Below are 24,827 nucleotides of genomic sequence, written 5' to 3' on the forward strand. Positions count from 1 at the left end.
TTGCTTATGATACTGAAGGAAGAAATCAGTATTGTTTGATGTATATGACTTTTAGTCATTATATATTTAAGTTATATAGGGAAGATAATGCCAAAATTTGAAGGATGTATAAGGTTACCATTTTTCATAATATCACTTAGTATAACTAAATGTTCCAATACCATGAATTCAGATGTCTTGAGCAAGGTCCCTAAAGAAACATTTAAAATTTAAGATTAAAAATACTCTTGGAGAATTTCTTTTGCACCATCTGGAGTTTTTTTTGACTAGGATTTTTGCTGCAAAAGAAAGCTCTTCTCCATGGTTCTGAGAATTCAGAATTTTTTAAGCAAGCTAAAAAGATTCTCTCTCATTACATGAATTTAGTATCTGGGATCCAAAATGAAATTTTTGAGATTAGCTGTAAAATTTCAGTAATACTAAAAATATTATTATTTCTACTGACAGTTATTATTCTACTAATAGTTATTTCTACTGACAGTTTTTGGAATATGAATTTCTCATATCAGTAGATGAGATTGAGATGTGCAGCCTCAAGTCTTACTGGATTAACAATATGGCCTGTGTTCCCTAATATTAATACAGAATAGCACCTGTAAAAAAATATCTCACTGAAGAACATTCATCACCAGTCTCCTTGAATGGAGAGATCACATGTTCAGAGAATATATAGTTCTTCTAATAAAGACTTGTTTTCCCATTAAAAAATTGTCCCCATTTGTCTTAAATAAAAGTAAATTACTGCCGTAGATATCAACAACTTCAAATATGGTGCATTTAACCAGGTGAATAACCTTGTATCCTAGGCAAGAGTCAGTGAAAAAAGTCCAGTTATACTCCTTCACAGCAACCATGAAGGTATAAAAATTAGTATAGGCATTGGTATATAAGTTTCTGAAAATTTAATACTGAAAGATTCCATGGACTGACGTCCCAGATAGTCTGAATGATCTCTAAAGTAGGGTTTTTAAAAAAATGGGAAGCATGGGAGTGAGTATATAGGTTATAGGTGTTTTCAATTACTTCCAAATCTAAGTCAGCTTTTCAGTAAAACTGTGACCCATAAACGGATTGTAAAACATTTTAAACCAAAACAACTTCTTAAATGTTTTATAGCATTAATATAGTTTTATGTCTTTGGCGATTAGTAGCTTTACAATTGCCTTAAAATAACCATGGCAACAGAGTAAATTTTCAGTGGACATCAGTTGCTCACTAATGGTTGTTGCAACTGCAAAGAAACAAGATAGCAAAATCCTATAAATTACCTATCCTTTGAATCCAGTACATTAATTACTGCTGTGCAGACTTGAAGGACTCAGGAATTTCAAGCATTTTTTACTTGCACATCAGGCTTCTCTGTAACTGCTTTGTAGTCTTTCCTTCCTTCTGGCACAAGGTAATACTTTAATGAACAACGAAACATTTGTTGTGAATTGTATTAGATGGTTTTGCATTCTAGAAACATCAGAGAATAAGACATGACAAGGTCATAAGGCTGAAATAACATTACCTTGGATATGTTGTAAAATTTAAAGCTATGATTCCGAGAGTGATGTTTCTGCTTGATGCTTCTCCAAATTTTTTGTGCTAATTGAAGCGTGGCCTGCAGCTCTGTGTGTGCTTATGTGTGTACAGTTGTGTGACTTAGTTCATTTTTGATGTAGACTACACAAAAGAAATCAAGCTACAAAATGGTTTATGGATATTTAACGGCTCCTCTTCAGAGTGTTGTCCTCACTAACTCTCAGAGTTTAAGCCCCAGCTAAAGCATTGGAAGGAAGGTTGGGTTTCTTCCCTGACAAGTGATAGAAATCAATATTAGGAAATGCCCTGATATACTTTTAACCTGTTTAATTATTTTAATTAACACACAGCTGATTGCATTCCAGGAAAAAACATGGAAATGGTTCAATGTCAAATAGGATCTTGTTCAGCAAGATGAACTATCCTCATGGGTGACTGAGAGTACATTGGTCATAATAAGCTGCATGTGAAGCTTGGTTAGACAGAGAAGAAAATGGCATTTAAGTTTCAGGTGTCTGCTAACTAAATGTTAATGGACTAATGTCTGTTACATAATGACACTCCCAATGAGACAATGTTAAGGATGCAGATGTGTCTTGTTTCAGAAATCTTAAGTTATTTATATGCTTTCAGAACATTCTTATAGCTAATTGCTTTTGGTTGTGGATTTGTACATTGAGTATTGGATATTTTTGGTAAAATAACTACATTGCATATACACCTTAAATAGGAAATTGTTTCATTCCTTCATTCTCTCTGCAATCCATTATTTCAATTATGATTATGTGACACTGATTTTGTTTGCTTGTTTTCTGTTCATTTTTATTCTAGCAATATATCATATCTGGAAAAATAATGGAGGCTTAGTAAAGAAGTAACAGAATGCCAAGATGTCAGTAATGATATCTGAGAACTATGGCTATGGTCTAGGACTTCCAAGTGCCTGGAGAAAGAGGAGCAAAATCACAAATAAAAGCTCTCTTGGCATTGGCAGAGCAATCATTGTATCGGGGATGAAGCCTGTTAGCTGGACCATTTCCCATTTTTTTGACATTTTTACAATTACTCTAAAGATGGTTATCTTTACTCACCAGGATGCTGCCTCACTCCCCAGGAAGCTGTTACCTGAGGCAAAGAACTTTTATTTGCTTTTCACTGGCCTCAGGAACCTATTAACACAGAGGAGTTGCTTGAGAGGCTGGACAAACTCTAAAAACATTTGTCCAAAAGCACCTAGAAATATAGATGGCTCTTCAGATCCCCACTTTTTCTGCAGACAGCCCTTGCAGCTTAACTAGTTCTTGCACATCACAGTCTGCACTGATTCCTACAGTGTGTGGCTTTCTTTAATCATCCTTGTATGAGCCCCACTACCTTTTGGGCACAACTTTCACTGAGCTCCACATTTCCCTTCTCTCTTGTGGTTCCATAGCAGAGGGATTCTTCTGGAGTTGAAAGGGAAGAAATCTTTCTTTCCTGAGACTTTAGATGCACTTGTGAGTTACTAGTATTAACAAAAGTTGTTTCCTATCTAAAACACTTTCTCTTGGCATCCTTTGACTCTTGAAGTTCACAGAGGTATGTGTGTATCTGCTTGGCATGTTTTCATCCTGGCATGAAGTAAATGCTCAAACTGGAGTCTGAAATGGACAGCTGTAGCTCATCTCTGCCTTCTCATATTCAGTACATGCAAGCTAAGGAGAAAAGCCTGGTATCATGTGAAAGGCACTCTGTCAATTGTCAGCTTGATAGGCTCTTACCCAAAACCTGACAAAAAATATGCAGTCAGCAGCACTGAAATAAGTACATCTTTCTGGGAGTAATAAAACAAAACCAACAAAACCCATCTTAAACAACAGAACCAAAACAACAACCTTCCCCTGCCCCCCCAAAAAATAAAAGGAAGAGGGATTGAAGCACAACAAAACCCTAACCAAACAGTGCCACACAGCAGGAAAAATGGGAAAAGTAGGATAAATAGGATCCTCAGTATGTCACAATAGTTAATGGTGAAGATAGATATGAACAGGGTGCACCCAAGCTCTTCATGCCATGTAGTTCTCAAATATGTCCTGGTGAGTCCTTGCATACACTGAGATAAACAAATGATTTATGGTCAGAAGACATTTATTCTGTGTTTCCTAGAGTTTTAGGTAAAAAAGTTGCATAATATCTTGGACAATCCTGCATGTCCTCAATCTCTTCTGATCTCTTTGAATGGCTTTATTCAGCTTCTTGAAAGAAGTTTTTTTTTTTTCCTTTTTTTTTTCCAGAAGAATCATGACAACAGAAATGGTATGAAAACCCTGTTAATCTGGCAATGTTCCCATAACATGGTTCTGTTGCTGGGGTCTGCAGGTGATTCTGATTTAATAGAGAAATTCATGTCTACTTAAAGTGTATTCATTCTGGTGATTCTAAAAAATTACTTGTGATTGTATTTGTGGAAAAGATTCCTCACACTTTCACTCCCACTTATGTCCCAGCATATGTGTTAGCTACTTTTTTTTTTCTTTTTTTTTGTGTGTAAAATCATTACCATGAACTCTTCTGAGAGGGACTACAAGAAATGTGCTTGCTACTACTCGCGCTGAAAAATATATTTAAAAAGAGAAAAGAATGCCCAACCATAACATTTCAAACCAAAATATGCACATGTACTTGATAACATTAAAATAACCATTTTCCACCAAAGAGTATTTGATACTAACCAGTCTATAATACCGTGCAAACAAAACTTTATGCATCTATTCACACATTTTTATATGAGAAACCTAACCACCCTCTTATAACTTCCTCTTTCAGTACAAGCTGTTAGCTTGTACTAGATAATGTCATATCATCCTGCTACTATTTTAGTATGTTACTAGAGTAGTCTTTATCTCTCAGCTGAATTTTATACCATGTGTTGATCTTTAGGGGATTGAGTGATCTGTTCCCATTGCATACAATATTCGTTCCCTGAGCCTGTTAGCTTTTTTGACTTGCTGGATTCTTCAGCTGTAAAACTGAATCAATCTTCTCTGGCTCACAATATATGCTGTAGATTTTAAGATGAAACCTGTCTCTATGGATTTTTTTGAGTACAGAATAAAAAGAAGCACTATTCTTTCAAATATGCTGGCAGCACTGAGCTTTTTGGCTACATGTAGGGAACAGCAAGCTTTTTGTCTCACTCCTTCTCTCCTCTCTTCTCCTCAAAACCCCCTCCCACGTGTGGACAGAGCTGTCTCTTTTCCAGAGGTGAAAGGAACAAAGCTAAGGTGGCAGGGAAGGTTCAAAGGGGCTTATTTTCTCTTCTTCAGTAGCTCCTTCCCCATCAGACCTCATTCATCACATTCTTTTCCTAGGATTGATGGATGCCTCTGACAAGGCCACAGGGATAATTCCTGCCTTGCTGTAGCACCTACCTGTGAAGTAGCTCAGCTACATCTCCTACCCTTCCCTGCTGGCAGTGCAGTAGGGAAGGTCATTCACACAGCACTGTCCCACCACTGGGAGGAGAGGTCACGGCACAGCCTCGTTGAGCAGAGAATGAGCTGAGTCCAGACTGGGAGGCACAAAACTGCCTGCTCAGTTCTGTGTCACCATAGCAGGTGACAAACTGGTGTCTACCAATTTTCATTCTTTATCTGGCAGAATTCAAAGTTTAATCTGTGATACAGTCATATTACAGGTATACATATTTTCTGATAGTAGACTCAAGGTGCTGTAAGGAAAGGAGCTAGAGTTCTGTATTTTTATATTATGGGTTGAGTTTTTTGTTAGAGGGTAAGAACAAAAATGTTACCACTAAAGTATATTTGCTGAGAGTGGCCAATAGCTGATTCTGGGGAAGAGAATGTAGGGAACAACGAAAATGTAGATGAATTTTTCTCCTGTATATACTTATTGAAGTCGTAGCTGAAGGACTGCATGAACCAGAGTTTGCATTTAGATCACTACTTTTAAAACCCACTGTTACACCAACTAATTAATAATGGGGCAAATTGTTTTTTACTACTCCTATACTGTTGATGGCTAGAGTTCAGTCTCATCTCTGAATTTTATTCATTTCAGGGTAGGTTTTATGATGCATGTCTCTGTGCTTGATGTGGGAAGAAGCTCTAATAGATTCTGTAAGAATAAAGCTCTACTTGATATTTGTTATTTTAAATACCATGGGCTTATGGTACATGCCCTGGCTGATGTTATACAAGAGTGGAATGAACTGTTCCTTTCACAGAAATACAAATTTTAATTTTTTCACTATGCTGAGGACCAAGACAACAAATAAATTATATGCTTCTGTGCAAAATCACAGCCTAAGTTCACATCCATCAGCTTCAAAAATGTAAAGTTGCGCTGCCTTACCTGGAATTCATTTATATCAGTTTATTTCAATACCAAATTGTTTACTTTCTCCATAAGCCTTGCAAAGGGTACCACTACAATTTGTATTACATATACCCTAAATCTGCATATAATTTGTTTCTTGTAGCACTCCTAGTTTCTCTCTCATTCTATTTTGTGTTCATACATGAACAGCCAGAATTTGCCCCGTGGTAAGTAAGATAAATTGCCTAAACATGGGCATCAAATGCCATTTAAGATACCCCAGGGTATCCATCTGGCCTCCAGCTGCTGCCTCAGAAAGGCACAGATTCTCTGTCATATGCAGATTCTGCATATCTGTGTGGATGTATCCAGTATCTTAGGATATTTAAAATGTCAGTAAAGGTCTGTATTTAATGCAACTGGATGAAAACTTGTTTTATTGTCCTAATCTTGAACTGAAACATGTAGGGTAAGCATGAAAAGAAGGCTTTTCAGATTTTGAATAGGTGTAAGACAATTTTAATTTTATATTTTAGTAACCACGTTGCTCATTTTGCTCATTGTTTTAAAATGTCTGCTGTGTGGAGATTGAGTAGATAACAGCTTCATTTGTTACAAACCTCATATAGCTTGGTACATTTTATATTCTTTCTCTGACAGCCTGACATTCACAAATTAACTTTTGCTAGTTGTTTATAATTTTCTGATTAGTTGTTTATAATTTTCAAATTTTTGGGTTTTTTATTTTTATTAAATGTTATAACAGCCTGTATTTACTCTTTCCATTTATTCCATTTCAACCTTCTATTTAATTTGTCTCATTGACTAACATCTTGATTAATTTTTCTTTATGCATTTTTCTTCTCTGGGAACTTTTGGTACTGAAAGTTCAAATAGTTATTCTCCCTCTTTTTACTTTCCTGAGAACAATTTAATTAATATACATCTCTGTAGTAGTTTTTCCTTTTAAAACCTACTTAGAATGAAATGATCATTAAAAAAAAATCTGAACCTTTACTTCTAGTACCTGAAATTATTTGCATGAATTAATGAAATAAGAGTTGATCCTATAAATCTGAGAAGTCTTTCCATAAAGCTGAATGCTAAGAGATGGTGCATAGTTAATTAAGAGATAGTTAATTGTATTACAGTGCACTACATAGCTGCTTGACTTCCATTCTCCTAAGCCTACCTTTGAATCCAGGATTCCTTCTTTAGATTCATAGCAGATAAAGTAGTTTATGTGAAACAGCTTAAAGGATGAAGAGGATGAAGACTCAGCTTAAGTAATTATAATTTCAAAGTTAAAAAAAGAAATTAATATAAATCCATAGACAAACTATTTCATAAATAAAAGATTTGTATCTGGTATCATACTTTATAATGAAATCTGCCCCATTACAGTTGGAATATTCTGTAAATGGCAGTTGTGAGACTTATCAGCACAACCACTTTTCTACACTTTTATCAATGTGCTGAAGTAACAGGGCCTCACAATAAATAAAATTTTAAAAGATTTTCATATAAGAGGAATCCAAGTGTGTTGATTTAATTTAAAAGAATTTTTAAAAAATAAGGCTCAGTGCTGTTCTTAATTTAGGAACTTTTATATATTAATCATTTTTATACGCACTTGGCCAGTACTACACATGAACCTGTGGTTTACAAGTAAATCTACTTCTTTTCCACTTCATGAAATGTAAAGAGAATTTCTCTGGAGGGCATTGGCCAAGTGCATGCTGTAATCTCACAGGGATCTAATATTCTGGTCTGCAGTGTGAGAGGAGATATTTTAGAATCATGTGAAATGTAATTTGACAAAGTAGGCACATGAAGGATTAGGTAGTTGCTCAGCAGCATCTCAAGAATATCAAGGTACATGTTTAAAGATTTCTTCAGAAGAATGTGAATTTTCAAGTCCAGTGCACAAATACAACAGTTGCTTATCAGAAAGGGTCTTCCTTGATATCTGTGTAAGGCATTGAAAATTCAAAAGGGTCCATCACAGCCCTGAATCAGACTTAAAAATGTCATCTATTTTACCATTTTTTCTTCTCTAAATAATTTTTCTGGCTATTTCAACCTGCGTTTTGAAAGGCTCATAAACAGCTGAGGTCACAGGAACATTCTGAAATGTCTAGCTGAGGTGCTAATTTAACACCCAGCATTCTTTAATGATGATTGCTGCAAAGTGGGAAGGAGGAGGGAGAATTTCTTTCAGTACCAGAGTATTACTTTATACCTAAAAATTGTAAGTCCTTTTCTCAGCAAAGAGATACTTCTGAAACAGATCTCAAAATAAGTTAGAAGCTATGTCTTTATATTAAAAAAACCCAACCCAACCCAACCCAAACTGAAAAAGATTGGTATGAAGGAGAGACGAAGAATGTAAAAGCTCACACATGATTTTCCACAGTTAGCCAAGTTTATTATGTAGTCTGGAAATTCTACCTGGTAGTTTTGTTCTACGCATCCAGAATAACCTAAAAATTTAGTTAAAATGGTGACATGTTGAATACAATTACCAGAGTCATTCATGAGCTAAAATTACACAGGCAACATAACTACATGCAGAATAAAATATGAAAAGGCTCAAAGACATAGTTCCCTCATTTCTCTTTAAATTATTAAATTGATAATTTATTAATGATCAATTTAATAATTGCTTTAAAAATATTAAATGATTGCTTTAAAATTATTAAATAATTGCTTTATTAAATGATTCCTTTAAAATATTTTTAAAATTTAAATCGGTGAAATTGTTTCTAAAGAAGTACCCTGCTTTTTCTGTTTTCTATGGTGGTCTAAACTAGCAATATAGGAACATTTATCCTAAGCGAAAGTAGCATTTTTCCTCTGATGGTTTCCAATGAATGTGGTTCCCAAATGAAGGTAGCCAAGTTCATTCTCTAGTATAAATACCCTACTCAAGAACACAACTGTTTGTTGTGGTTTCCCAAAGTACTTTTTATCTAAGCTGGATTTTATGTAGTCCTGGCTCACTACCTCAGGTTTTTGTTTTATTCTGTGCTGCTTTCTCTCTACAGTGTGTTAAATTTAAATTTTGCAGGTAGACCTCAATGATTAACAAGAGGAGCATTTAAATTCTGTCTTAAACTTGAACTATGATGCAATTCCCTGCAATGGCAATGATAGAGTCTATGTGGCAGTACCAGATACCAAGAGTGCTCAGTTCTGCATATCTAGTTGTCACAAAAAGAGACACTTGTATACTTCCATGGCATTTATTTGAATGCCATACACTGAATCCAAGGTTGCCTCCTCACATGAGATTAGTTGTTATGGTCAGCTACAGTGTTTCTCCACATGGTTTATTATCTGCTCTCTCTACAGTGTTAATCAGTTTTTCCACAGAAGTATGCACTTTAATTTGATGAACTATCCAACAAAGTGTATTTTCTTAGAAAACCTTTTCAATTTGAGGACTATCCATTCCCAGATGCACTCTTCATTCAGGTCATTCACCAGGGTATATTTTTCTTCAGATGAGGTTAACATTTTTAAAGAATATTAATTAACCCTTGGTAGTTTGTTATAACCTTGAGGCATCTAGTTTGCCCTACATTTTCATTCCGTCCTTACACTTCCAAGACTTCTGCTACCATCTTGCAGTCATTATTTTGAAACCACTGGTCAAATCCACAGGTTTTCTTCAAAAGCCTTTAACTTTGCTTTCCTGGTTATGCAGCTAATGGTTTATCACCACAATCCAGTCATGCGTACCTCCTAGTTATAGTTCATTAAATGTTTTATTCCACAATGGAATGTGAATATAATAAGACATGGATTAAAGCAATAGTTTCCTTGTTAACAGAATATACAAGTTATGGCAGCATTGCTAAAACACAATCAAATATACTTTAGAGCAGGCACTGTGGCTGTTACTGTACTTTCTAAAATCTGCTGTTTAACAAAGGGATAGTGTTTTTTTCTCAGTGTTAGGGAGTGTAAATCTTCTGTGACTTATTCCAGCTTTTAGCAAGCCTGATTTTATTAACTTGACAAAGGTTGTTTGACTTTCGCCTCATGGGAAAAATCTTGCTGGACTCAGTTGGAGAAGCTGCTGAATTTAGCAAGTTGCTATGTCCCTGTTGATTGTGCATGAGATGCTATTGTGCTCTAGCTGAGAACAGCACTACACCAAAAAAGAAATGTAGTTCTGGTTTGGACTAGTCAGTCATTTTGTACGTGTGTTGTGGATTAACCCCTGCAGCTGAGCATCACACAGGCTCAATCCTTCCCCCACCAGCTGGACTGGGAGAGAACTGGAAGGGTAAAATAGAGAAAACAGATGGGTTGAGATAAAGACAGTTTAATAAGTGAAGCAAAAGCTGCACACATAAGCAAAGCAAAAGGACTTCATTCACCACATGCTATGGGCAGGCAGGTGTTCTGTCATCCCCAGGAAAGCATCACTCATAGAGTGACTTAATGCCATCTCCCCAAATGTCCCCTTCTTCCTCCTTCTTCTCCAGGTTTATATGCTGAACATGATGTTTTATGGTAGAGAATATCCCTTGAGTCAATTGGGGTCATCTGTCCTGAGTGGTCCCCTCCCAACTCCTTGTGCATCCCCAGCCTCCCCAGTGGTGGAATGGGATGAAAAGCAGAAAACACCTTGACTCTGTGTAAATGCTGCTCAGAAATAGCTAAAAGAAATCTCTGTGTTGTCAACAGTTTTTAGCACAAATCCAAATCAGAGCCCCAGTCAACCTACTATGAAAAAAATCAACTTTATCCCAACCAAAACCACCAGAAGATATTTCTAAAGCCAGCCATATGTTATAAGCTCACACTCTTATTGCTGAGCATTATAATGTTTTAAGTTCCAATTGGTCTTAAGGTATACCAAGAACATTTCCTATCTGTTCATAAAAATGACTGTTTTTCCATGAGGGCTTCAAAGGCTGCTGAGTAAAAAGATGAATTCTATTGTTGCTATACAGTAATGTTTTGAAAGTTACCTCCATAACTATGAATGAACAACAGCTGAGTATGTGTTTGTTGGGTGGAAGAAATTTATTGCATCAACCTGCTGTGTGAGCAGTGAAGAATAATTTCATTGCTTGAAAGATTGTAGACTGGGATTTTTCTTGCCCTTCATTCTGTCAAAATAATTGGGAGCAAAGCATGAAGATATTTCCAAAATTTTCTGTAGAGTCTCTTCTATCTTCATGGGGTCTTAAGTCTTTACCACACATAATTTTTGATACTCTTCTTCCATGGTTGCTCACGTCCAATTTTTGCAGCCAGAATTTTTCTGGCAGAACTGTCAAATTGGCACAGTATTTAATGTGCCACTTGTCACTCTCAAAACACTGTTTATTTCACTGGATATCAATTTTATATGAAAGCTGTTATACAAAACAAAATGCTTTAGAGAACAAAATACTTTATAGGAGAGAGACAGACAGACATACAAGAAGAATTTATGTTGAAATCTTGGAGTGTGTAGACTGCTCCTACCTCTACTAGTTTATTTCTGCTTGATAGGTACCCAGAATTTCAAACTTTTTTTTTTTCATTCTCTGGAAACCACTCACAGTGGACTTAGTGCCTCTAGGTGGTACATTAACATGTGTTACAGTGCAGGAATTTACTGTGAACTGGTTATTCTTTTCTTGGGTGTTTACATGGAGAAACATGAAAACATTGTGGGGGCATTTTTTTGTTGTTTGGGTTTTTTCCCAGTAAAGATAAATTTCATCTCCAGTCACTGAAATAGAACATTAGCATACTTGGATTTTTCTTCAATGGACCTCAATGGTAAATATGATTCACATAAAAAATTTGGGGAAGGTGAGTAGCTTTTGAAAGGTCTCTGCAGGAGTGCAGGTCCTTGATGTCACCTTGAGGGAATCCATCAAAGTGTGTTCTAATTTGGCTGGTCTGGTTGCCAAGGTAGATGTGTAGTTTTCAATCTTTGAACATTTTGTTGATCGAATAAGAACATTGTCGATTTATAACTTTTGACAGCTTCAGCAATGGCCTTTTCTGTCAGGCAGTGTCATGTATAGAGGAGAGAGCAACAAGCACAGCTGATATACTTAATTTATTTTGATAAAATACTTTTTCATAGGTGGTCAGTGTTAGAAACAGCATAATTACTGTAACACAATTTAAACATTTGCATCTCAAGGTATTTTATGAGTATTGGCTCCTAAGTTGAGGATATTCGCAATATTTTTGTACTTAACTGGGAAATTTTTAATGTAGTTCATTACAAGATTGCTATTTTTTGCCTACTGCCAAGTATACACATCCTAAAGTGAAACTGCCTTTCTTCATGTCAAAAGAAATTTCTTCATTTCTCTTTTATACTAGAATTTCCTAATGTTCTATAATAGACATAAAAAACACCCTCAACCAAACAACCAGAGAAAAAGACAGCAAAGGATTATATTTTAAAATTATTTTCATAGAATCATAGTGTAGATTTTGTGATGATGATAATATCATACATTTTGTTTTGGGGAGGTTTTTGAATTTATTATCATACTATATTTTCGTTGTGAAGAACCTGTTCAATTTCTAATTAGAATTTTTTTCCTTAATGTAGATTTTTTAAAATTCCTTTAAAGGTATTTATTGCTTTTAATATTTTTTCAGGGAGTGCTGGAACACCTGTTGTTTTCAATGAAAATGGAGATGCTCCTGGACGCTATGATATTTTTCAGTATCAAATCACCAACAAGAGTACAGAATACAAAGTAATTGGTCAGTGGAGTAATCAACTTCATCTAAATGTGAGTACAGTGTTTCCCTTAGCATTGTCCTGCTGAAACTGGCTGCTCACGGCTTGGATGTTCACTGGGTAAAGCACTGGCTGGAGGGCCAAGCCATCCAGAGATGTCAGTGAATGAAGTTACCTCCAGTTAGCAGCTGGTCACAAGTGGTGCTCTCCTGGGGTCAGTACTGGGTCCTGTTTAATGTTTTCCTTAATGATCTGGACGAGGTGATCATGTGCACCCTCAGTAAATTTGCACACAAGACCCAAGCTGAGCAGGAGTGTTGATCTGCTGCAGAGTAGGAAGGCTCTGCAGAGCATTCAGGACAGGCTGGACTGATTGCCATGGCCAATTACATGAGGTTCAACGAGGTGAAGGGATGAGTCCTACACTTGGGTCACAACAACCCCAACAGTCTGGGGGCAGAGTGGCTGGAAAACTGCCCAGCAGAAAAGGTCCTGGGAGTGTGGGTTGACAAAGCTGGTCAGGAGCTGGAGTGTGCCCAGGCAGCCAAGAAGGCCAACGGCATCTTGGCTGTATCAGAAATAGTGAGGCCAGCAGGACCAGGGCAGGGACTGGCCCTCTGTACTTGGCCCTGGAGAGGCTGCAGCTGATAGAATCATAGAATCATCAAGGTTGGCATAAACCTCAAGGTCATTCAGTCTGACTGTCAATCAAACACTGCTAGGACCACCACTAAACCATGCCCCCAAGGCAACATCTACAAGTCTTTTAAATATCTTCAGGGATGGTGATTCCATCACTTCCCTTAGCAGCCTATTACATTGCTTGATCACCCTCACAGTGGAAGAATTTTTTCCTATTATGAAATCTAAACCTCTCCTGGTGCAACTTGAAACTATTTCTATCACCCTGTGAGAAAAGACTAACCTCCACCTGTCTACAACTTTCTTTCAAGTAGTTGTAGAGATGAATAAAGTTCCCCTTGAATACTACAAGACATTGAGGGGTTGGGGCACGTCCAGAAAAGGGCAATGAAGTTAGTGAAGGGTCTGGAACACAGGTCTTGTGAGAACTGAATGAGGGAAATGGGCTTAGTTATTCTGTTAGGTAGAAAAGGAGCCTCAGGGGAGAATTTACTGCTCCCTACAACTACCTGAAAGAAAGAAGTGATGGGACAGGGGAAACTACTGGAAGTTGCACCAGGGGAGGATTAGATCAGACATTAGAAAAAAATTTCTTCACTGAAAGAGTAATCAAGCACTGGAACAGGTTGCCCAGGGAAGTGGTCACCATTGCTGGGGGTATTGAAAAGATATGCAGATGTGGCCTTTAGGGACATGGTTCAGTGGTGGATTTGACCATGTCAGGCCAATGGTTAGACTTGAAGATTTACATGTCTTTTCAACCTAAATGATTCTATGGTTCTACAAAATCAAATTATTATAGTGACATTGGAGAATAAAATAATTTAATACTCAAATTAGTAAACACCTAAAAAATATTATTTATTCTCTGTCAGTTGGCAGAACAAAGCACTTCCCCTCTGTTCTTGAGAAGACAGTAAAAGCTTGTACAATATCCTGAATAAAATTCTTTATATTTTCAAGTCAGATGGGTCATGTAGTTATCAGCTCCTTCAGATGATATTTTCAAATCATTTTATGTCTGTTATTCCTCAGAGAGATTAATAAACTAGGCAAGGAAATAATAGCTTTTCCTTTAAAAAAAGACAAAATGATGGGGGCAGGTAAATTGCCCAGGTATTTCAAATAATATAAGAGGATGGAAATGTATTTCATAAAAGACAAGTTTGAATTCTAACCACTTTTGATTTAGTTAAAACATAGGGATGATGAACTACTGCAATAAAAATATTCCTTGAATATAAAGGCAGACTTAGGTGTTTTTCTACATGAATAACTAGGATTTGTATTGCCCCTGATTACTTCATAGCAGAAGGAATAAAAAGCCACAATTTACCTATCAGTAGTTGGTGTTTTTAATTGCTGTCTTAATCGCTTTTGTAAGTTTTGGGGTAGTTGAATTCCATCTGTGCATGGAATTATATTTGGGTTGAAAATTGCTGTCCTAACAAAATTCAGAGGATATATTACATAGACTTTTATGACAAATAGGCATCAAGGTTTAATTTCAGAATTTTTTGGGTCCAAAGTACTTTCTGGAAGAAGATGTCTTCATGTAAAGAGAGAAGAAGAAAAATGAATTTAATCTCTTTCCTTATTAGATATGCAATATACTTGTGTTAGCTGTTTGGGTACCTCTGCAAATACCAATGTTGTTTTGCTAAAGGCTGATGAGAAGGGCAACAGTGTGAATTGATGACTAGATACACCAAAGTAACTTTATGCAGTGAATTCAATAAAACCACAAAAAGAAGATTTCAAATATCTCTGGTTTTCCATGTGAGAGGTTCCTGATGAAGAGTTACAAAGATAGTGTAGTAAATATTTACAAATTATTCTCCTGTTCAGACTATTTTGCAATAATTATCTAAGTGCTATCCACAGGACCACATATGATAGCTCCCCATTTTCATCCACAGCTGTTAAACCACTATAGCATATCTACAATTTAATATCTGTAACTACTTGTCAGGGACTCATTTATTTAGTTATTCTGTCCAAATAGAAAAAAATCTTACCAAAAGAAGCCATGTGTTGCAGATTGTGTGGCAGTGTTATTTTCCTTCACTAACCTGATATCTGTGTGTTGGAGGGCATGCAAGGAAAAAAAAATGCTTAAGCAAGTTTAATATTAAACATTAATTTCTGGAAAAGACTACAGTTAGATTCTTATCATAACTATTATGAATATATTTGAGATTTTGATAATTGCTACATTTTTCTGAAAGTTTAGTATTTATTAAATTAACTCAAAAACTGATACACACATTTTGCAGAAATGCTAGTACTAACATAACAGTTATATAGCAATATCAAAAAAGATGCTGAAAATTTTGCTTCAATTTTAGTTCCTTTATGATCTGTCTTTTTCTATGTTCCCTTAGACATCTAAGTTTTTCATTAAGCCTGTAGTTTTTCAGTCCCATTATTTCTGCTTCACGTATATGTACTCAGGGGAACTCTGAAATATGAGTGGATTTATGGGTACTCATACTGCTGAAACCACATTGACCACAAATCTAACAGGAAAGGATTTATCTAACATGCCCTCATTAGTTAAGGATGTGTTGAATGTTTCTTGGCTCTCTTTTTCCACCACCATGAGCTCACATGCTGGATGCAACTGGTTTTTCCAGCTCTCAGGCAGGCTCCGTCAGTATGTGGAGTTGTGAAGATACAGGTACATTGTCATCTTATTGTAGGGGTTCCATACTGTTGTCGCCTTATCACAAAAGTTCCATACCTTCTTGGTGTTTCTCATGGACAGTTCCTCAGACCACCAACTCTTTTTTTCTTCTTCACATAGCAACCAACTGACTCCAGCTCCCTTCTCAACCAGCCAACCCACTCTTTTATAACACTCTTCTTCTCATTGGTTACAGCTGTGGCCTGTTAAAGTCAGGCCTGCTCCTAATCTTTGATAATTGCCCCAGCTGCAACTCCTTAGGGGTGAGATTACTTTCTACACTATCTTTATTTTCTTAAATTCTCTCCCCCTACATGGGTGGGCTGGCACAGTGCCCTGCAGTGTGAGGTTCTGCTCCCAGTCTTGCGTTAGGGTCCTGCTCTTGCTCCACCACCCCCTGCTCTCCTGCAGAGCCCCTGCTCACCCAGGGCCAGGATGTGAGCAGGCACACAGAGCTCACTCCTCCTGCACACTCACTGAACTCTTAGCAGGTGCTGATGGCAGTTATGACAGATGATGATCTACTGTGGCAAAGCTGTTGCCTCCTCTCATTAGACAAAATATATTAAAACCAAGCCATCTATTTGAATGATTGTCAATACTCCAGATCATCATATTGCAAATTAGGAAATGCTTTTGATTGCCAATGAATCATAGGGAACACAGTGGATGTTTTCATTCGTTTCTGTGAAAACATCTATGTTTATTGAAAGTGAAGCAGCATTAAGATGGCAGAACAATTTTTACCCTGCTGCTCTTTAAAGGAGATGCTTTTAAAATACAATACTTTCCCCCCTGTACCCTTTCTCCTCTAGTTTACTTTTAATGAAGATACACGTAACTATGATTTTTAGTGAATATTTGTAAGCTAGATATCCTCTGTAGATACCTCTACCCTGGTTTTTACAGATATTTCTTCCTCAAATTGTGTGGTAACATGTTGTAGCTATGGTGTGTTTATGATTATGTTCATCTATGCAGCTGTATGTGCTTCAGAAAATTTATCGTTTTTATTAATCTGTTCATTTTCCCTGTCAGAAAAATAAATCTTGAAAGTATCAGCTTTTTAGTACAGTTCAACCCTTGGAAAATTATTGTAAGACAAACTAGAACATATCTTCCATTTAAATAACTTAATTGAAAGGTTTCCCTTTTCTATTTCTGATTTCCTCATTCCCCCTACTTTTCAATTTTCCTTTTCCTTAAGATGCTCTTTGCTAATTTAGATCGTATTTTGGCTGCAGGTTTGTTGTCTGGGCTGTGTCTTCTCATCTGGTAGCCAGCCCCAGTCTGTCTCTGGCCACCACCCTCAGAATTCAGGGTTGCTCTGCTGATGTCTCTGGCTCCTCAAAGTTTCACTGACTCTGCAGGGTCCTTGTCAAGCTTCAAACTTGTTCCTTTCTCCTTTCAGTGCTGGTTTCCCTTTGGGCAGAAAGTGGCTGGATAAAGACTCTGCATCACACTCCCTAAGGGGCTCTTTCTCAGCAGGCTCACCAGCTGCAGGGACCCTTCTAGCTCTGATGCTGGTTTCTTCATGGAGACTTCAGTGGCATTAATGCTCTCCTTTAGGCTAGCTGACCTTTTAAATTTCCTCTGAGGCAACTATAGCTTCCAGATACAGGCACTTCATGACTACTGATCAGTCCTACTCTTGTAATTCTTACAAAACAAATGCATCACAATGCTGATACAGTAGATAAATTAAGAATAAAGATAAATTACCGATCTTCCAAATTAAAATTTTTGCATGATTATTGAGTCTGAATAAGGTATCTCAGTCTTTGACAGACACAAGGAAATTCTGAAAGCAAATATTTAGAAATGTCCAACAATAATTTCAAAGAACCTGACTGTCTGATGAATCTGACCATGTAAATTTACACCTGTTTTAGTAAAGTCCTTTTACTCTCCAAGGTTTCCTGACTTTAAGTGATCTTAATATACTGGAAACAACCAGACCTTTTAAACTTTTAATATGATATTAAAGGAAGAAAAGAAATAACTGCCTTAGAATTTCTGCTCATTGATGATACATTAACTGTCAGTGTTTTCTGTTTACTTTCATAATTTTCATTATCAGTAGAAAAAAGATAACTTAATTTTCAGGGAAGTCTGATAGTTAAAATGCTTTCTTCAAAAAAAAAAAAACTAAACTTCTGGTTTATATGATGAATAAAAATTCAGGCAAAGGTAGCTTTTCTGCAAAAGTTATGTTTTATTCATATTGCAACAGCATTTTGCATACCAGGTAACACATAAAAGTTCTCTACAGATAGATGTGTGGGTTTAGCAAATTTGAGCTCTCAACCATGTAATGTCTGTACAAGTAAAGTTGTTAGAAACAAGCTTGCTTTTCTTTGCACTTATAATTTGAATCAAGTTCTTTTGATGATTAATAATGAATTCACCCTTAGAAACTGTGCTCTGTATTGCATGTGTTGTTATAAGGGCTAGACTAGACATAGATGTTGACTGGTGGTTTTTGTCAGTGGCAGTAGATGGAAATAGTTCCAGTCCTAAAGTTTTGATAATGACTTCCTGAGTTCCTTTCCTTAGAAACCCATTCAGTTTGTTTTGGTTAATTTCTTTTTTTCTCTGAACATTTATTTTAAAATCCTCTAAATGCATTTTAAAATGCTCTGTTTTTAAAGCTAAGTACCAGTTGGAAAAAGAACTGTTGAAAGAATTTTAAAATCTAATGTTTGACTTAAAAAAAAAACCCACATATTTTAAAATACAATTTGAAACAATCTAAGATTACATTTCAAGCTTATACATTGTTTTGATCTACCAAAATCTATGTTTAAAGACTCCATTATGAAAGAAATATGTAAATCTAAATCCATATTCTTCCAAGTTAATGATTTTGATCTTCTGATGAGTCTTCAGGCAGACACATTACGGGTGATTTCAAAATCACACATTTAGCTGATGCAGTTAAAATGCTGGAGTGGATGTCAACTTACGTGATACTACTCCTTAAGAACAATCCAAAGCATATAAAACCCTTGCATGTTTCCTTGGAGCTGTTTGAGGCTGGGTTGGATGGGTTCTAAGCAACCTGGTCTAGTGAAAGGTGACCTGCTCACAGCAGAGGGGTTGAAACTAGATGATCTTTCAGGTTGCTTTGAATACAGGCCTTTCTCTGATTCTGTGTTTCAAGTGAAAACAGTGAATTTTAAAGAGAGGATTCACTTGTATTTGTTTTGTTGTTTGGTTTGGCATTTATTTGTCTTGATTTGTTTTGTTTTTCACTGGAGCACAAGAGTTCTGTTAAAATAAAAAAGAGATTTTACAATAACAGATTTCTAACATTCTCTTAGAAATAATAAGATGCATAAGCTTTCACATTTATGGAGTGTATGCACCAAGGATATAAATGACTCAGGGGCATCCATTTTTCCATAATGATCTTGATTTAATGACGAAAACTATAAATTAAAATTACACTGATGTGATGAACTATCAGAGAGACAGCCATAACCACCATCAGCCTTAAGCACAGTGATTGGTGAACTAGTAAAAATTCGGAACCTCACACTGACAGTGAGCTTCCCTTCAGGCAGCCAGATCATAAAGATATTTGAATCTGTATTTGATTTCTCTTCTTTTCTAGGCCTCATGTCTTGTATCTAATACTGAAAGACTCCATCAACACTGAAATTAGTCAATTATTTTTGAAAGTTACAGATTCAAAATCCATTAGTTCCCTTTCTTGTGACATGGTAAAAGAAAATGACTCAAAAAACTTCTGATGTTTTCCATAACTGCATTAAATAACTTTTAAGCTTTGCTGTAGGCCACTGTATTTCATTAAAGAAGTCAGAAAACCTCTTCGTTTCCAGTGGTAGCTATTATATAATTGATAGATGTTTTTAAAATGCTGAACCTAAGCCCTGTGTTTAACAAACGAACACAGTACAGGGAAATACACAACAACAGCACTTAGCGCTGAATATGATTATATCTATAAACAAAATATGACAATCACATGGCCTGCAGGGTGTTCTTCTGCCTGCATGCAATAAGGCAGTAGAGTTCAAACTTTCACTCTAACAAACCCATGTCATTTGACTGAAAATTGTTGATCCTAGGTTAAAAATAAAACTAAAGGAGACAAACAAAAATGTTTTAGGTTCTTCTATTCTTCTCAAAATTGTATTGCTATCTTTATTCTTCATAAGGCTGAAAATAGAAGAGACTGTTACGGTTTTAGACTAGTTAGGTAGACTAGTTCACAAAACTAATCCTGATCTTAGCACTGGTCAAGTAGTCTGACTCAGGATTTGTTCTTCCCTACTCTTCATGTCTTAGGTCAATATGAAAATTGTGTCTGTTAAGGACACCAATTCTAGATTAAAAAGATAAGTCAACAGTAGGCTACTGTAAATGAGAAGTGGATACAAGACAAAAAACACAAGAAACATGGAATAAAATTGGGATTTTATGCTATTGAAAGGTTATGGGTTGAATTAATATAAAAAGTTTTGTAATGGAGAAGAAATAGGCTGAATACAGGTGTTAAAAGAGCATTAAATGATTTTCAGAAGTGCACATATTAGACAGAAACTATTTCAGACATAACTGAAAATCAAAACAGAACCTACATTCAAGAGCCAATGACCTTAGAAGAACTGAAGGAGAATGACAACTTGTCTTCCTTCGGAAGTTTTTTTTACTTTGGTCCTAATAGTCTTTTTTTCCCCTCAATGAAATGGACTTCTTGACTGATTCTCTATAGAAAAAAACAACAACAACAACAACAAACCCCCCCCCCCAGAAAAAAAACCAAAAAAAAAAAAAAAAGAAAATGGATAAAGGATAGCTGCTGGGAAAAGGGTCCTGAAATTTGATAACCATTTTTTCTTCATTAGAATGATAGGAAATGGCCAGTGAAACAGCCTCTGCTTGAGAGTTAGGATGAATAGTGACTTTTTTCTCACCTTGTCAGGGTGAGTGAAAGTCAGGTTCCTGAAATGAAGCATGAAGTTGCAGTTGTATGTTTGGCTGTGAATTTGTCACAGGATTCTTGACTGGGTGGTAGATATTTTATAGCTTTTTGTGTTCATCCTTTGTAAAAGTGGTATGATTAGAATTAATTGTTCTTTCATCAGCCATAATCAACAGGACCAAGAGCATTCCTGTTTTTTTTTGACAAACTGGAAAGGAATGACAAGCATAGAACTTATGTTTTAAAATATTATTTTCTCTTTCACAGTAAAAAAAGTGAGCAGTGATAGAAAAATAACAAATCAGGAGTTTTGGATGAATTCCCAGAGAGTTTTGAATTCATATAGAGGACTTCAGAGCAGGGTTAGCTACTCCCCTGGTACAAGATAATGTGTGTTTTAGCATTGACACCACCCTGAAATTTACATATGTCTTGTAATTTGATAATTGAGATGCCCTTTAAAGCTTGAAATAAATTGTTTAAAAGTCCTTAAAAGCAAAAATTGCAGATTAAATTATTAAATTAATTATTGCTCATTTGTGTTACATAATGGAAGTCTACTACAAAATTAACAAGCATTAAATGGAAATGAAAAAGGCCTTCAATAGTTATTATATGATGAAAGAGAATAACCAGCAGTTAGCAGAATAGTACTGTATGATTTTTTTTTTTCTGTTTGCTTTACTGCAATTCTCTTCATCTTGCACTAATATTATTTTAATTACTTCAGGATAGTAGTCTAATATTTATCCAGGACTTTTTATCTGGATAAACCCCCAAACACTATTTAAAAAAATATATTTAAAGATAGGGAATTATCTTCTGAATATCCAAAATGGTATCACTAGATTTAATGGTGATACTAATACATCTTAACACAGGAAATGAGGAATGCATAGCTAATTTAATTGTAACTTCAGCTCAGAGTAAACAGATTTAGTGTTGAATATGTCAATAAAATATGCTTGAAATGACTGGGTCAAAGAAGGAGGATTGCAGTGCCCTTTCTGGTAACTGCAGGAATTGAAGTGTACTCCCCTTTTATGGAAAACTTAGGCTTAAGGCTAAGCAATAGCTTTGGAATGGTTAACTGATTTGCATCACCAGAAGCCATTACAGCAAGGAACTCCTAGACTTGTGATGTAATTGATCTGTTCTCTCTTCTGCAGTGCTGTGAGCTCCTAAGCAGAACTGTGACTTCTGTCTGAAAAGTAAAGTAGCTGGAGAGAGTCCAGCTGCAAGCAATTATAATGATCAGCCATCTAAAAGTATGCCTTTAGGGAAAGATTGAGCAAACTAGGGTTGTTTAGTCTGAAGAAAACTGCACTGAGGGGGGCTGTGTTAATCTCTTCCAATGCAGAAAGGATTATCCAGGAAAAGAACTATGTTAGGCATAGTTAATTTGGCTATAAGGAGAAGTAGTGGATTTGAATTACAGTGAGAGATATCTAATGCAGACATGCTAGAAGATTCTAAGGATGAGGATAATTAAGTACTGGGCTGCCCTGGGCTGGTTGGAGCAGGTGAGCTGTAAATACTGATTTTGCACAGTGATTCAAAGATGGGGTCATCACTTCTAAAGTTTTCTGGCTTTCATTTGTTTGGCAGGTTTGATCTTCTAATAATCCCCTCAGAGGCAATGTCCTGTATCCCTTGAGCAAATGCTGGGAAGCATAGAAGCAACTGGGCTCCTATACTTGGTTTTGTGCTGAATACAAGACTCTTTAGAAGTCTTTAGCAAGAGCTCTAGAAGAAAGTCATGAAAGATTTATGGAGTTATAAACCTGGTTGTTTATCTAGGATCTTCTTTTGCTTCAGGTTGTGCATCACTTTACTAGTTAAGGACAACTTCTCTGCCTGTTTTCCATTCATGTATAGGACTCCAATTTGGACTTCTTTTTACATGCTAGATGCTTAATGTATCCCAAACTGATTGAAGTTCCCTTATGTGGGAAACAGTTTATTATTGCAGCAGTGGTGATTTCTTTTACTTAGACCTTCTTTCCCTAACACTTAGAGAAACATTTTCACTGCAAACAAAAGCAATTTACCATACAATATTTAAAATGCGTCATTAATTATGCAAGACATAGGAAAAGTAGGATCATTACAATTTCTTGTTTACTTTTTTCTTGTAAATATTTTTCCTAAATAGGTATTCTGTAAAATTGCAAAAGACAGCCTAAAGAACTTAGCTGCCAAGAGAGTACATTGACGTTTTCTATTTTCCTATTTATTTAGCCTAGTTATGATATTTTTTATTTGTTCTCAAAATATTTAGTACCTGAAATCTGCCTTTGCATTATAGAAGACAGCAAAAGGGATCACAAGAGAGTCTCTAGCCCTTGGATAAAGTTAACATCTTCTACACTTATGTTGTTTTAAGGATGAAGACTTTGCAGCTTCTGAAGGCATTATCTTTCATTTTTTAGCTACTCTTATCTCTCCAAAGTGTCTTAAGAATACCTAACTTTACTCCTTCTTGCTATAATTTAAGCTTATTTTATTCAGTGTACATCGTGCACATCCTCATCCTTTTCATGTATTTGAGGACTGTTGTTTTACCTCCTAGGCTATGTTATTTCTTCAGGCTATACAAGAGAATTTGTTCAATTTAGTCACATAGATCGTGTTTTCTAGATGTGCTTCTGATCTTTGCAGATTTCCTCTGGACTCCCCATTTGATTCTCCTTCAAAGGGAAACACAATGACCTAGCCTTCAGAAAGTGTTCTGACTGCAGTCTCACTAGTGCAGAGTACAGGAGAAACATAATTTCATGTAGTCATGATAGAGAGTAGAGGGAGAAGACTGTTGTATCTATCTGCATTTATCTGGCATTTGCCCCTTTTGCAACAGGACAACATTGGTTCAATATATCACAATCTACTAGAGCCCTGAGATCTCTTTTTCTTCTGCAGAGCTGCCACCTCTGTCCTTCCTGACCCATAATGTACTGCTAGTTGTCCCTGTTGAATGGTATGCTTCATTTTTTCAGATTCTGCAGTATCATTTGAAATAAGTATTCTGACCTTCAGCATGACTTCAGCCTTTCCCAGTGTTACTGCCCAAATCTGATCACCCTATACTCTATTTTATGATACAGACAAAATGAGTTGTTATTACAAATATTGAATAATAGCAGACTAACAATAGACCTTTCTAGACCACACCCAGTGCCATCCCTTCCCTTCTGACAGTAAATCAACTACAAATTTATCTTTCCTCAGCTTTCTGACATAATTTGCACCTAGCCCTTAGGGGCTAAATCTGTTTCACTAGGTTGCTTGTGACTGAGAGTGTAATTTGAGATGTTGTCAAAAAATCTTTCTAATGTTAAGATAAATGACACCTGGCTGCTTGTCTCTCACCCACATTGCCTGTTACCCTCTCACTGAAGGAAATGTGACAGCCCATTGATGACAGATCCCTTTTGGCTGTTACTTGTCTTGTTTGTTTTCTCTGTGTTTTTGAAATGTGTTTGTTTATTTCTTTCAGGATTTTTCTTGGAATCCAAGTCAAAATGAATGATTGATAATTCCCTGGCTTCTTCATTCCCTCCCTTTTCAGCATGTAAGCACTAGGTTTCCCATTTTCAAATTCTCCATATTTCCCCATAAAGTCTCAAGAGCTTGCTATCTACTCAGTTCTGTAAATATTATAAAATAAATCCCAATATTTTTAGTCCATATGAAATCCTCTCACTTTCTCTCATTTTGAAAATCTTCACCCTTATTTCTTTAGTAAGACATATTTTTGGGTTTGGTTTCTTTCTTCCCCCCTGATTAAACATGTTGTGTGGCACTTTCTGTAGTTTAAACTTCTTCTTCCTGCTTGTTTTTGTTCCTTCCAGATCACTAGGTCTCTCTGCAGAATTTTAAATTTAATTATTGACTCTTCATTCTAAGCAACAGCACTAACTTGGCAGCAAAATTTCTTCTTCTACTGCTGGAAATCTCAGTATAAAATACAGTCTGTTTTCTGCCTGTTC

The 24,827-nt window shown here is 36.1% G+C and overlaps 1 protein-coding gene across 6 annotated transcripts in view; it reads left to right on the top strand.

Moving 5' to 3' along the window:
* Window positions 1-24,827, top strand: part of GRM8 (glutamate metabotropic receptor 8) — a 315,303-nt gene that overhangs the window by 236,177 nt on the left and 54,299 nt on the right. For all 6 annotated transcript variants that reach the window (XM_036400684.2, XM_036400679.2, XM_036400680.2 and 3 more), the window contains one exon: window positions 12,475-12,611. In XM_036400684.2, coding sequence (XP_036256577.1) covers window positions 12,475-12,611 — 137 coding nt within the window. The remainder of the gene's footprint in view (window positions 1-12,474; window positions 12,612-24,827) is intronic.

Source organism: Molothrus ater, chromosome 5, assembly GCF_012460135.2.
Source record: "Molothrus ater isolate BHLD 08-10-18 breed brown headed cowbird chromosome 5, BPBGC_Mater_1.1, whole genome shotgun sequence".
In the NCBI taxonomy this organism is placed as follows: domain Eukaryota; kingdom Metazoa; phylum Chordata; class Aves; order Passeriformes; family Icteridae; genus Molothrus; species Molothrus ater.